Below are 14,666 nucleotides of genomic sequence, written 5' to 3' on the forward strand. Positions count from 1 at the left end.
ATTACTGCATTCCTTAAATTCTCTACGTCTAATTGAATCAGCTCAGCACCCCATCCTGTGGTCCTGGTGAGATACTCACCCTGTCACTGTTGAATTCCTAACCTGCCTCTCAAGCTCACAAAAGCTCCTCAATGCCCCACCTCAAGATCGTACCCTGTCCCTTGGTGCCCCAGGGTGTCCCCTTGCTGTTCTGGCCAGCTTTGCCTCTCTCCTCCACTCTCCTAGGGTCTAGGGCCTTGGTGGCTTTCTGGCAAAGCTGTTGGTAGGCATGTGACCCAAAGACACTGAGTCGATGAGCAGAAAGTCTTGGCTGACCTCGCGGAACAGAGGAGGTTTTATCTACAGTAGCTGGAAACATGGCAAATTCTATCATAATAAATTATCTCCCAGTGGCAGCCATTCAATTCAGATTTACAAAAGTCCTCAAAATATGCTAATGAGGCTAAACTAAGACATTCTGAATTCAGATTCAGTTTGGTTCTCAATTTTAACAAAGGTCAGCTTTTCTTTCTGTTGTTACCTGGGAGAGAAGTAAAACCACTACAAAGTTGGGCTCCTAGAATTCAACTTCTTGCCAATTCCTGCATCTCTAGGCCAGGGATCCTAAGCTCAAAAGTCTATTGAAGTAGGCTAATGAGTGGATGGACCTGCCTGTAAGTGGCAATGGTGGGGAGCTCAGTGCCTGGGTGAAGACTGCACAGCCAGGCTGGATGCAGGCCTCAAGAAAGGCCAGAGTTCAGGTCTTTGTATGAAATTCGTTGTCAACTGACTCAAGAGTTTTGCAAGCACTGATGGATAACCAAAGTGGCGTGGATTCATGGAAGCATGTCAGTGGTGGTGATGGTTCAGGGTTGCCACCAGCCGGTGATCCCTTAACTCTGTTATGCTCCCAGCTTTGGAACAGGCCGGTGCTGGGCCTAGCGCTTCTAACCTCAGCCGTACCACCCTGTTCCTGTGAGCACGGAGACAGAGCCTTTATCAGGGGTGAAAGTCGACCACAGTAGCCCCCAGACCAGCCTGGCACTCCTCATACCCCTGGAAAATGATGGCACCATCTGGAGGCAGCAGGCCTTCCTACAGGCCTCTTCCCTTGAAAGAGGGAATCAGGCACCCTTGTCATTTGCCTAATTTTGTTGTGTTTTTAGAAGTCATGTGGTAGGTCTACAGATGGCATAGCAAGATCAGAACCTCATAGAATAAACCTTTTATTTGAAAAATAAGCTGTTCTCCAACATGTGTTGGGTTGTGATACTTCCTAGGAGAGAAGTTTCAGAAACCGTTTTGTTTGTTTGTTTTGTTCTGTTTTTGGAGACGGAGCCTTGCTCTGTTGCCCAGGCCAGAGTGCTCGATCTTAAATCACTGCAACCTCAGCCTCCCAGGTTCAAGTGATTCTCTCACCTCAGCTTTCTGAGTAGCTGGAATTAGAGGCACCCGCCATCACGCCCAGCTAATTTTTGTATTTTTGTAGAGACGGGATTTCACCATGTTGGCCAGGCTGGTCTTGAACTCCTGACCTCAGGTAATCTGCCCACCTCGGCCTCCCAAAGTACTGGGATTACAGGCCTGAGCCACCGCGCCCAGTTATGAAAGGGGTTAGGGGAGGCAGTGCCTGCAGGGAGAATGGGAGGGGTTCTCTGACGTTTTCTTTCCATTCATCTTGCCATCTCGTGTTTTCCTGGGGCAAGACGGAGGAAGCCACTGTCGTCTGATCCCATTGCTATTCTAAACTGCTTGGATTACGAGGCTATTTTTAGTGCTGGCCACCCCGGTCAGCAAAGCAGAGAGGGTACCTAGGCCAGGTGGCAGCTAAATCCCATAGGAACCAGGAGATGGGAGGTGGGTGCCCCCAGGCGGGGATCTTGGCGGTGGGTTTCCTGGCCCGGAGTGTGAACCGGCTGTGTTGCTTTTCTTTCTGAGTCACATCGTTTCACCACACCACAGCTGTGTGGGTAACCAGGGCCCTCTGGCACACAGTCAGGGCCATCTACTGTGTGGGCCTGTGCGGGGCAGACATGGACACAGGAAGAGGAAGCTCCTCCCTTATTGCTTCAGTCCAGCCTGAAAGCAGCAGGCCCACAAGGGTCCCCGCGTGGCCCCTTTGCATTCCCTATGGATGAAGCATATCACTGCAATAGTCCCTGGTTCCTCCTTCCCTGGATGGGGGTCACCACGTCTCCAGCAAGGACTTGGAGGTGAAGGTCACCTTTTCCTTCCTCTCCTTACAGAGCCTGGCAGAGGCATGGCTTGTTGCTGACTAAGAGCACCTGGAAATGAGCCCCCAGCACCCAGAGTCACCACCCCCACCATGCCCCCCAGCTCTGTGCTGTCAGTCCCTGGTCAGACTGCAAAGATGCCCATGAGTGGACTGTGCCCATGCCCTGCCCCTGCTGCTAACATCTGGTCCCCCAAGTCTTCTCTGGCGCTGGGGACCAGGTCTGAGACAGCTCTGTTTCCACCAGTTGCCCTGTGGCTAGCCTGGCATCCTCAGGATCTGCCCTGGAGGGGAAAGAAAGGCAGGGAGAGATGGACCCAGTATACCCTGAGTTCCTTTCTCTACCCAATGGCTCTGGCTTGGTTGCCCAGAGTGTGGCCTGGCCTTTGATGGTAAACAATAGGGAAACTCCTCGGCCTGTCTTGCCCCAGAGAGCCAGCTTTGAGTCCCTGCCAGGGCCTTTATAATCCATTTATTGTACATGCTGTCACAACAGGGCTGAGCTGACTCCGAGGGGCACTCCAGCACCCCTGGATGCCAGTCAAATGAACCCCTGCTTGGTCCTGGTTGACTTACCTCTCCATCACATCTGCAAGAAAGACAGATAAAGATGACCTTCCAGAAGTGTCTGCATCACCTAACAATGCCCTTCCAGTGAAGATGAACCCCTAGCTGCAGGTCAGGCCACAGAGATGGGGCAGGAAGCTATGTCAGGGATTTAGGCACAAAACTGGGACCCCAAGACAAGGCAAAGAAGATGGCAGGCTGGGTGCAGAGCAGAGTGACATTAACTCAGGTATTAACTTACCTTGGGTCCTGATCACTGTGGACACTGGGTGAGAGGTGTGGGGGACAGAGAGGAGGGAATCCGAGTGTCTGGAAGGAGGTGTGGCTATGTGCAAGATGTGAGCTGGAGGTAAGTAGGATTTGGCAGGGTGCAGGCCATGAGCTCAGACCAGGGCATAGAGAGTTGAAGGGGCCCAGGGCTCATCTGAACAGAGACTTCTAGGCAGTTCTTGGCCATCTGGGTGTCCCACCAGAAAAGAGACCTGATGGGATTTTGTTTTCCTTTTCCTTTTCCTCCAGTCTTGTGCCTGCAAGCAGGTAGCAATGCAAGAAGGCTTGCATTTAGGAAGGCTGAACCTGTACTTTGCTATGCAGAGGACTTTCGCTCCTGTCTATCTCAAACCCCCTTTCCAGATCAGGCCCAGGGCCTCTTCATGATGTGGTGGAAACAGAAGGATCTTTGGAACTGTACAGAGATGGGTTCAAATCCCACCTACCCTTTAACCCGCTGCACCAGACTGTGCTGTTTATTACAGAAAAGTCTTTGGTGGATGGAAGCAGACAGGGATTTCATGAAAGACCCCGGATGGTGCCCAGTCCTAGATGGGTGGGCTGGGGGACCTGGCTGAGCAGTGGGTAGGGACAATGGGTCACTCCACCAGGACCACAGCCAAAGTCACACCGGGAAGTCTGGGAAGCACCTCTTGAGGGTGCTGCTGCTGTCCCCGCTAAGCATAGGGCATGGCTGTGCTGTCCTTATACACTAGGCTTCTGGCAGATGGCCACTGCCCAGGCTCCCTGGCCACTTGCTCCAGATTAAACGTTTTGCATAGGAGCTTCTGGTTGACCAAGGCAGGACCACATGCCCATGCCCTACTGCCAGGAGGGCTGGAACAGTGGGCTTCCAGGGTGTTCAGCTTTGTAGCGGAGAAATTATGACAACTAACATTGGCTGGGCACTAGATTGACTCACTTCATTCTCACAACTCCAAGTGTATTATTATTTCTCCTATTGAACAGATGAAGAAACTGAGGCCCAGAGAAGTGAAACAAATTGCCCAGAACCACTCAGCTGGGGAAGTGGCTGGGCTGGTTTCCCACCCAGGCAGGGCTGACATCACTGTTTCCTACCAGTTCCTATGGGCAGTGATTCTCTGATCACCCAAAGATGCTGCAAATGCTGGGTGGCCCAAAGAAGGACACAGGTCCACCGTGCTGGCTGTGTGACCTTGGGTGAGCTGCGGAGTTTGTCTGTGTCTCAGCTGGCTCCTGGGTAGAAGATGAGAGTGGCCAGCTATGCAGCCGGCGTGAGGCTCAGAAGAGCCACAGCCAGCATGTGTACATCACCAGCAGAAGGGCTGTTTCCTTATTTAAGATCCACAGGACCTTTGCCACCTGCTGACCCCATAGCATCTTGCGCCACATCTTAAACAAAGTCAGCTGTCCATAGAGGCCAGTAGGGCAGATCCAGAAGATCCAAATCATGTGAATGGAAAACCCATGAAAAAAAGAGATTTAACAACCACTGGTGATCACTAAATTGTGGTTAATGGCTCAGTTATATAATTTATTTTATCTTCTTTATTTTTTATATTTTGGAATAACGACAACTGCATCTGAAAATAATGATATATGCACATTATTGAGTATTTAAGAAAAAGAGCAAAGTATGAAGAAGAAAGGTAAAAATACCACCGCAAGTTCTACCACCTAGAAGGAACCTGTTTTAAAATTTAGGTTGTTATTGGAAAGCCATATATATATACATATACACACACACACACATACATATATATATGTGTATGTACGTGTGTGTGTGTGTGTGTGTGTATACACACCTCCAGCTCTAGCCTAACCAGAGCTCAGTAGGCCCCTCTGCTGCCCCTGGGAACCTCAGGCCGGGCCACCTGCAGGAGTGCCCTTGGTGTGTATCCCAGAGGTTCTGTTTGTCCTGGGGCTCTGCCTACGGGGCCCTTCCCTATGGGTGGTCCTGCAGGCCTGGGCTCCGCTTCACCCTCAGTTGGTTGTGCTGGAGCATCTCCTTGGCCCTGGTGAGAGCCTCTTCTGCAGGGACAACCATATGGGGTGTCACCCCCACCCCTTCCCAGGAGCTGCCATCCGAGGCCCCCACAGAACGGGCCGTGGGGATAGTGAGGTAGAGGTTGGTGTCATCCACGTGGTAGGTCTGTGGTGGCTGGCAACCCCCGCTGGTCACCTCCCCGATGACCAGGGCCCGGCCCAGCCTCTTCATGATGTAGGTGAACTCCTCCGCAGTGCCGGCCGTCACACTGCTGGTCAGAATGACCATGCTCTTCTTGGAGCCATAGCGTTCACCTGGAAGACATAAGGCCCTTCAGGATAGGGGTCATGTCAGGACCCTGGAGCACCTGTCTTCTCTATCCTGCCTGGGCCTGCAGTGATGGAGGAGGCCCTGGGGTTTCGGTCTGTGTCCTTGTGTCCACTTGTGAGCCACTTGACTTCTCTGAGCCTTGATTTCTGCATCCGTAAAATGGGGACAAGAATGCGTGCCTAATCACGAGGATTTCAGTGCTTGACAACTCCCAATGAGGCCTTTTTATGCCAAGTGATAGGAAAGACTTGACTCTCCTGAGAAAGGGACGTCCTCTCTCTTCATGAATAATGAAAACACTTAAACTGACCTGACTTCCTTTTCACTTTGGACTCAGAAAAACCCAATTTGTGATGTCATAAGAACAACCCTCTAGGACAGCACTGTCCAACAGGAATGCAACGTGAGCCAGAATGCTGCCCATAGATGTCATTTTAGGTTCCCTAGTAGCCATGTTGAGCAAGCAAAAAGAAATCCCCGGTGTTAATTTTAATCATGTTTTGTTTAAGCCAATGTATCCAAAATACATCCATTTCAAAATGTAATCAAATAAAATTATTAATGAGGTTTTTTTTCGTAATGTCTTCAAAATCTGGTATGCACGTTACACCTCCAGCACATCTCCACTTGGGAGAGCCACATTTCAAATGCTCGGTGGCCACAGGTGGCTTGTGGCTCCCATATTGGACCTCACAGTTCTGGGACCTCACTATCTGTAGAATTGAGTCTATCTTTAACTTCCAGTCTTGAACATCTATTTGAATTTAGAATTCACCTGGTTCTGATTTGTATTTACACTTCGTAATATTATTGAATGTATGTCCTAGAAGCTACAGCAAAATGCCTGTGTATTACAGAAGCATGGACATGAAAATGATGGGGTGTTTCTCCGGTCACAAGCACACCCCCATTGATCTCTCCAGTCCTTTCTCGTTGGACAGGAGCACAAGTTCCTTGGTCTTACACGCTGGGCAGGGAAGATAGATGGAGGCCGTCCACCCTGGAATGGGGCTTTGAGAGTCATGGTTCTGTAAAGCTAGCTCAGGGCCTGCCTTTGCTTCTGTAGCCACAGCTCTGTGTCCAGGGCAGTGAACAGAAGCCTGATGAGCATCATGACCTTTCCAGGCAAGTTTGTGGCACTGCAGCTGAGAGCTCAAGTATGGTGAGCACTGGAAATGCCCATTGGGGTTGGTAAGGGGCGGGGAGAATCCTTCAAATTCTGCATTTGTCCCGCAGGCTGGTGATCATAGTGCTAAGCCTGGGGGAAATTTTGGTATTAGACAAACTAATATTCACATTTTGGGTTCCATTTATTAGCTGCATGACCCTAGAAAAGATACTTGACCTAGTCAATCCCCACTTTTTTTTCCTCTAGAAAACGGGCGTAGTGATACATGCTTTTCAGGGATTCGAGATCATGCACATCTAGTGCCTGGACTAGGACAGGGCTTTACAGTCTGGTTACTATGACTTTTACCTACACTCAAGCTGTCTTTCCCTGGTTTCCCAGAAGCTTCTAGAATGACAGTAGAAAGGGGAAAGCTCCTCCACGTACCTACAACCTGGGCGTGTGTCCAGAGTTCACTGATGGAGTCATCAGGCCGGCTGTAGATCTTATCCAGCAGAACTGGTGGGCCTTCATCAAAGAAGTAGGAGCACAAGATGGGAATGGAGGATGTGGGGCCGCCGATGTTGAACCTGAGGGACGGGAAGCGGAGCCTGTTCAGGGGCTGAGCTCACAGTGAGGCCCTCTGTGCCCCTCGGGGAGGCCAGGATCTTTGTCCCATGGACGGTTCTAATTCTTGGCAGCCTCAATGTACTGCCTCTTCCTCCTTTAGAATACCATGGGTTGGCATTTTCCAGAGTATTTCCAAGAGTACTAGTCTCTTGAGAACAAGAAACTTTGTGGTCAAGTATGTTATCCTTTCCTTCTGCTATACAATTAACACATGTTAATATATTAAAGGACCAGTCGGGTGCAGTGGCTCATGCCTGTAATCCCAGCACTTTGGGAGGCTGAGGTGGGTGGATCACAAGGTCAGGAGATCGAGACCATCCTGGCTAACACAGTGAAATCCCATCTCTACTAAAAATACAAAAAATTAGCCGGGAGTGGTGGCAGGCACCTGTAGTCCCAGCTACTTGGGAGGCTGAGGCAGGAGAATGGTGTGAACCTGGGAGGCGGAGCTTCCAGTAAACTGAGATCGCGCCACTGCACTCCAGCCTGGGCGACAGAGTGAGACCCCATCTCAATAAAAAAAATATATATATATATGTGTGTGTGTGTGTGTGTGTGTGTGTGTGTGTGTGTGTGTGTATAAAAGGCCCTGACAAGTCCTGCAGTCAGAAACTTGTTGATCAGTTTCCCCCATTTATTGACCATGGACTGCTCCCCTGCACCCATATCTGCCTATGAGTGGAACACATTTTGGGAAACATTGTTTTTCCCGGTTGCATTCTGTGACAATCTTATGACACCTACCGGCTGTCTTAGTTCAGGTGTCTTAACAGGGCACTTACTGTGTTGAAATATTCAGGCTTGTGGAGCCACATTGGAAGAAAGGGAGCCTGCATTTCTCCCAGGCCATTTAGATTTGTCCCACTGTGTGACCTCATTGAGGCCCTGTCTCCCCACTGGGGCTAGTGACATGTTAAGCAGCCTCATCCAGTTGATGGCCTGGGATGACCTGGCTGGGTTCTGGGCCTGTGATGTCAGTGTCTGAACCTCCAAACAAACCTCAGGGGTGGAAGGGTCTTTAAGCAAAGTGCACTTGCAGGTTGGGGCCATCTCCTCTTTAAAAAGTGTAAATGGCATATTCAGAAGAAAGGGACTTAACATGAGTGTCATTCGGGTGCTCAACAGAACTTCTAAAGGAAAAAATGATCAGAGAGACCACAGGAGCCTCAAGCTCGGGCTGTGAACACACACAGAACTGGAGCCAGGGCTAATGTTTTAGCCTTAATGTTCTTTCTTCTCCCAGGGAGGAGAAGCAGTGGGTGCAGGACTGAGAGCCACCTAGTGACCACTAAGAACCATGTGAGTGAGCACTGAGGGCTAGAGAACTGGAGCTGGGTGAATGCTCCTGCTCTGCCACCCCCTGCCACTTCTTTTAGACAACAGAGGAGCGTGCAAGGGTCCCGTCTGAGGAAGGCAGCCTGCCCATGGAGGGTGCCGGGGCATGTCCACCAATGGACCCCAGAGTCACGGGATGCCAGGTCTGGCCACTGCCTGAGGGTGCTCATCCACCTCCTACCCTGGTCCATGATGTAAACTCACGACATATGAGGCACAGTTTTACAGAAACAGAGGGGAGGTGGCTAGCTGAAGACATCCTTCTGACAATCATTTGGTGATGCAAAGAATTCTTTTGATAACAATAGTGATTAATTTCTAAATTCTCCCTGTGCGATTTCCAAATTCTGCCTGTATGACGATTCATGTGACCAGGGTTGTCATGAGTTGATTTTGTATGACGTGAGGCGCCTTCCCAGGTGGGAGGCCTGGCTGTCTCACACGCCACTGGCCATCAGAATCACCTGGGATGCCTGTCAAATAGAGATTATCGGGCCTGTCCGCTGGAGCTTCTGAGTCAGTAAAGGAGGAGTGGGGCCCAGGAATCAGTGTTTTTAACGTCTCCTTCCTCTCCTTCCCACTGAATCCTATGACCAGGCAAATTTGGGGTAATTCTCAATCTGGAATGCACATTGGAATTGGAGAAGTTTACAAAAACGACCAGTGCTGGGCCCCGCCTGCAATGAAACAAGAACCCCTGGGCTAACTGGCTGGAGCCCTGATAGGCAGGAGGCCTGGCCCCCCTCAGGCCCTCTGCTGTGTTGCAGGGTTCCTTTTCTTCCCTGCTGTGGCCCATAGCTTTGACTGTCCCCCGGCAGTCCTGCGTCCTGGCTGGGAAGCACCGACCCCTGGCCACTGACCTCATGTCGATGATCATGGCATCCGTGTGCATGATCTTCTTCCAGATGTGCTCCACCAGCAGCTTGGAGACCTGGGTGAGCAGCTCACCGTCCCCAAACATGTCAAACCTCAAGTAGCCAATGTTGTCCTCAAACACATTAGTGTGGAAGGAAAACTTGATCAGCTCTTCAAAGACTTCAGGGGAAGGGATCTGTAAGAGTTGGAGGTCCTACTCAGTGTCAGGAGGAGCAGCCGGTTTTAGAGTCCAGGAAAGCAGGCACCACGGATCACCTTTATGTCACGGGAAATATTAAGGGCATGGGACAGGAACTGACATTTCTGAAGGAGTTAGTAGATACCAGGGACTTTCCCAGTGGCATGTCTGAGATGTGACATGCCATTGGGACATGTGTGATCCATGAGCAGCCTCCTTGCAGAGGATGCTCCTGTCTGCCACCCACATGCCCTGATGTCCTGAGCTAGAAGGCCCAGAAATGGTCTCCCCTCTGACCTCTGCAACCTCACCAGATACTTCCTAATGCCTCCAAGCTCACCTTCCCCTCCACTGGGGCAGGATTGGAAGATGTTAGTTACCTGTACCAGGCGCCTGGCCCTGTACTAAGCACTTTGTAGAGCTTATCATCATCCTCACAGCCACCTGTGCAGGAGATAACATGATCCCCATCTTTTCCCGGAAAAACTGAAGCACAGAGAGATTAAGTAACTAGTCTCAGGTCACACAGTCAGTAAGTGGTGGAGCCAGAATCTGAATCTACATCTGACCCCAAATCGTGAACCTTGGCTCTACTGGAAAGGAAGGAGCAGTTGATTTGGAAATCGGGGATCCTGCAAGCCTAGCACAGGCTACTCCCACGTGGATGCACTTCCTCCTCCCTCTCTAAGGCTGCTGGAGGGAGGCAGGACTTGGTGAGCTTGACTGGGACCAGGAGCCTTCGTTGACAGAGACACCGCCCTCCAGGCCCTGCCCCGCCCTCAGTCACAGCTCTCTGGCCCCAGGCCACTCTCCTCTGCTCCTCTCCGGGCCTCAGTTGTGAAAAATGGGGATGACAATTCTGTAGCAGATGCTTTTGGCACTCTCAGCCCCCTCTGCTTTCAGCTGCCCCCGGCCCCACTGACAGGCTCTCCTATAGCACAGCCTTGTCTTTTCACCCTCAGCTCAGGCCTTCTCCAAGAAGGGGGAGCCTGCCCCACCCTGAGTGATGTCCTCAGGGCAACTCTTGGCCAATGTGGGACAGGAGCCACTGGGCCCCACGTGCAGAGGACTGTGCCTGGGAGCATCCCCACACTCATCAGTGCCCTTGCTTCAGCAGAACAGCTTTGAGGCATCTGCTTGTCAGCTTCCCGTCTCACTCTCCCTGCTCCCTCCTTCACACCTGCTTCAGCAATGGCCTCCCAGACAAACTGCCTGCACTCAAGCCCTGGTCTCAGACCCTCCTCACAAGGGATCCCACGACAAATGCTGCCCTGTACAATCGTGATGATGCAGCAAAACCACAGGTAGAACAGCGTGGAGGTGTGAGTGCTGCCTAGGTGGAACTCTCGGCCAGCGGTGGGGCACTTGGTGAAGCCCACGGCCACCTCTGCCAGGTGTTGGCCTCTTCCCCAACACTGACAATGAGAAGCCCTGCCATCACTCACCTTCCACCCAGCCAAGGCTGAAATGCCTTCTATCCCAGGGGCTTCCAAACTGGCTTCCTGTGAGTATTGGTTGGCTTTCAAACTGGCTTCCTGTGAGGTGGGTGCAAAAATAATTGCAGGCTTTGCCATTGAAAGTACTTTTGCACCAACCTAATATGCATGTTCAACAGAGGTGTTCAGCAACCCCAGGGTCACAGAGAGTGGATGGAACAGGTTGAGAAAGAGGAAAGGACTTGACTGGTCAAAACTTAAACATGAGAACAAATCTAAAAGCCATTGTCATGCACTGTGCACAGAGCCCGGCCTGTGCAGACAATGGGCCAACTCACTCCCGGGACTGGGCTCAACCAGGTCTCCCTTGGGTCTCACCTGCATAGGGACAATTCCAGGAATGCGGTCCTTGGCATTCTCAGGGATATGGGCTGCCTTCAGGTGTGGGTCTCCGGAGAGCATTTGCAGGTCGGCCCCCAGGATCTCGGCCAGGGCCACTTCTGAGGTCACCCTGGAGTAGCGGCTCTGCAGACCGCTCAGTTTGACGGCCATCTTGGCCCCCAGCTCGGCGGAGGCATAGTTATCAGCCACCAGCTTCCCGGCTGTCTGCAGCACCGTGGGCACCTTGGCACGCAGAGCCACTATGTCCTGGGCTGTGGAAAGGGCTTCGCTCATGGGCACAGTGATGTCGGGCTCCACGCCAGCCAGGTCCCAGGCCTTGCCTGTGGTGGCACTCAGGGCCATCTGGGTGGGCATGGATGCGTATAAGGGGCTGCTGCCCACCTGGTAGATGCCCACAGAGAGTGCCCCTCCAGCTGTGGGCTCCCCAATGACCGTGGCCCGCTGCAGGTCCTGCATGGTGTGTGCAAAGGCCTCGGCCGCAGAGCCACTGGTGTGGCTCATCAGGATGTAGAGATCCTTGTGTGAGCCATAGCGCTGGCCGGCGACCTGAGGCAGGGTCCACACCTCCATGACTTTCGAGGTGGCCCTGTCAAAGACAGAATACAGGTGCTGGCGGGGTTCTGCCTCAAAGAAGTAGGAACAGAGCAGCGGGATGGCCGTGGAGTAGCTGCCAGGGTTGTAGCGCAGGTCGATCACCAGCGCAGCGGTGTCCACCAGCTGTTGCCATACCAGCCGCACAAGCTGTGGCCCGACGGCCTTCACTGTCTCCAGTTCAGCCATGGCGTCAAAACGCAGGTAGCCCAGCTGGCCGGGCAGCACCTCTGTCTTAAACAGGGCCTCAATAAGGTAGGTGAGCTCCTCTGGAGAGGGGACAGCAGGGGGTGGTGGGGGTGCTTCCTCTACCACCAGCTCACCAGGGCTGTGGAACACTAGCAGGCGGTGGTCCCCAGACACCTCCTGCAGGTCTGCTGTGAGCTGAGAGGCCAGAGACTCCAAGTCCACAGCTGTGCGGTAGGCGCCCTGGGCCAGCTTGGCCCGCAGCAGGGCACTGGTCTGGCCCAAGACTTCTGGGCGAGCATAGTGGGCCTCCAGCAGGTGCCCTGTGCCCTCCACCAAGGCCCCCAGGCTCTGGTGGAACTCCAGCACTTCCTGGGCTTTGTCCAGGGCCTCCTCCGCCAGCACGATGGCATCAGGCACCACTCCACCACCCAGCCAGGCCTCGCCGTGATTGTCGATGAAGGTGAGGACCGGCACGGTAAGCGCCAGGCTGCCTTCCGGCGTGTCTAGCAGCGGCACGGTGCGGGTGTGCAGCAGGTTGCCCGCGGTGATCTCACCTACCAGCGTGGCCCAGCCCAGCGACTGCATGAGGAAGGCGAACTCCTCGGCGGCCGTGGCGGTGCGGTGGCTGGTGAGCAGATACACCCCACGTTGGGTGCTGTAGCGTGGGCCCGGGAGCTCCATGTGGCTGAAGTGCTCCTGTGTGATGTTGGTGCGGCGATCATAGGTGGTGAAGAGGTGCACGGGGCCGGCCTCGGGGCCCTGGAAGTAGGACAGGAGCAGGGGCACAGCAGAGGATGGCCCTCCGGGGTTGTGGCGCAGGTCCATGATGAGGTGCTCCGTGTCCTGTAATGGCTCCCACACCTGGCGCAGGACATATGGGGCCAAAACACCCAGCAGGGAGGCGTCAGCAAAACTATCGAAACGCAGGTAGCCCACGTTGCCCGGCAGCACCGACACCTGGAACACAGACTCCACCAGTGCTTGCCGGATAGCGTCGTCCTCAGGCAACTCTGGGGCTGCTCCTGGTGGGTCTTCAGCTGCAGCATCGGTCACGGGCCCAGAAGGGGTTTCTCTGGGCCTGATGGCTCGCACCAGGAGCCTGGGATCCTCGGATGCAGCCTGCAGGCCGGCATTGAGCTTGGTGACCAGATCGTCTTCGGAGACCACCGTGGAGAAGTCCATGCTGGCCAGGTGCTGCAGCAGGGGAGGCACACGGTCCACCAGCGTGTAGTAGTCCTTCAGTGCCTCCTGGAGGCAGTGGACCACCCCCGGAAGGGCGCTGCGAAGAGTGAGGATGTCCAGGGCTTTCTCCAGGGCCTGCTCGGCCGGTGTCCCCACACAGGGCAGCACTCCGCTGCCCTCCCACGTCTGGCTGCCTCCACCCAGGGGCCCCAGGGACCTGGACACGGGCACGGTGAAGAAGAAGTCAGACTCCCCTATCCTCAGCTTCCGGAGGTCCAGGGCCCCTCCTCCAGTCCGCTCGCCCACCACGATGGCCCTGCGCATCTGCTTGAGGATGTGCGCGATGTCCTCGGCCACGCCTCTGGTCTGGCTGCTGGTGAGGACCACCACATCCTTGTCGGCACCGTACCTTTCTCCCAGGACCTGGGGCAAGGTCCAGATCTCCGTGGTGGTGTTGGAGGGGCGGTTGTAGATAGTGTCCACGTGCAGTATGGTGTTCCCTGGGTGCAGGTAGGAGATGATGTAGGGAATGCCGGAGATCTGGCCTCCCGTGCAGTGTCGGAGATCCAGCACTAAGGCGGAGGTGCCCATGAGCTTTCCCCACACGTGGGCCACCAGGAACTCCCCCATCATGCTCAGCACCTCCTGGCCCGGAACGCTGTCCACCCGCAGGTAGCCCACATTACCCTCCAGAACCTCATGGCGGAGGCCCCTTTGCAGCCAGGCAAGCAGTTCCTCTTCTGAGAGACTGGTGAGTGCTGGGACTTGTGGGGGAGGCTCGGGGGTGCTGGGCTCATAGGAGATGACCAGGCGAGGGTCGTTCAGGGAGCTCTGCACCCCAGCTGTCAGCACACTGGCCAGCGTCTGCGGGTCTGAGATGCTCAGAATCTCGTGGCTCTTGATGGCCTGCTGGATGGCTTCCTGCATGCCCAGCAGGTTCTCTGGGAAGCAGTAGTTATCCAAGAGGACCTTGGCCATGTCCAGCACCAGGCTTGGCTGGAACAGGTGTGTGGGGCCAGCCAGGCCACTGAGCAGCATAGACATGAGCAGAACCCATTCTCTCATCATGGGACCCAGGGGGAGGCCTGGCTCTTGCACAAAAGCCCCCTGGACTGTATGCAAGGCCGTGGCCCTGCTCTATGCAGCTGCCTTCTGCCCTTGTCCTCCTCAGCTGGTGGACAGAAGGTCTGGGGCTAAACTCCTGAGTTGGAGCAAGGCTTCCAGCTCCAGTAAGCCTTTAATCCTGTCTAATTCAATCGCATCAACCCTGGGTATCGGGGAGGAGTGGCCAGGGTGGTTTGACCCAGAAGGTACATTGCATCTTATCTTGCTGTGCTGCGTCTGCATATCACAACATTAATCGCTGCTATTATTTTAGTTCCTGCCACATG

The 14,666-nt window shown here is 53.8% G+C and overlaps 1 protein-coding gene across 1 annotated transcript; it reads right to left on the bottom strand.

Annotated features, from left to right (window-relative positions):
* Nucleotides 1–4,538: 4,538 nt before the first annotated feature.
* RBP3 (retinol binding protein 3) lies at nt 4,539–14,464 on the bottom strand. Its single transcript, XM_005565203.4, has 4 exons — nt 11,290–14,464; nt 9,282–9,472; nt 6,904–7,046; nt 4,539–5,332 (listed from the first exon to the last, which is right to left on the bottom strand). Exons 1-4 carry the CDS (start codon nt 14,341–14,343, stop codon nt 4,977–4,979), a joined length of 3,744 nt encoding a protein of 1,247 aa, XP_005565260.2. The 5' UTR covers nt 14,344–14,464; the 3' UTR covers nt 4,539–4,976.
* Nucleotides 14,465–14,666: the final 202 nt, after the last annotated feature.

This window comes from Macaca fascicularis, chromosome 9 (genome assembly GCF_037993035.2).
Source record: "Macaca fascicularis isolate 582-1 chromosome 9, T2T-MFA8v1.1".
Classification (NCBI taxonomy): domain Eukaryota; kingdom Metazoa; phylum Chordata; class Mammalia; order Primates; family Cercopithecidae; genus Macaca; species Macaca fascicularis.

What these genes read in the sequence shown, in the direction of transcription:
- RBP3 (XM_005565203.4), bottom strand. Translation starts at nt 14,343, where the DNA reads ATGATGAGAGAATGGGTTCTGCTCATGTCTATGCTGCTCAGTGGCCTG. An exon ending in CTGGAATTGTCCCTATGCAG is followed by an intron (nt 9,473 to 11,289) that starts GTGAGACCCAAG and finishes CAACTCTTACAG; the next exon opens with ATCCCTTCCCCTGAAGTCTT. An exon ending in GCCATGATCATCGACATGAG is followed by an intron (nt 7,047 to 9,281) that starts GTCAGTGGCCAG and finishes CCCGTCCCTCAG; the next exon opens with GTTCAACATCGGCGGCCCCA.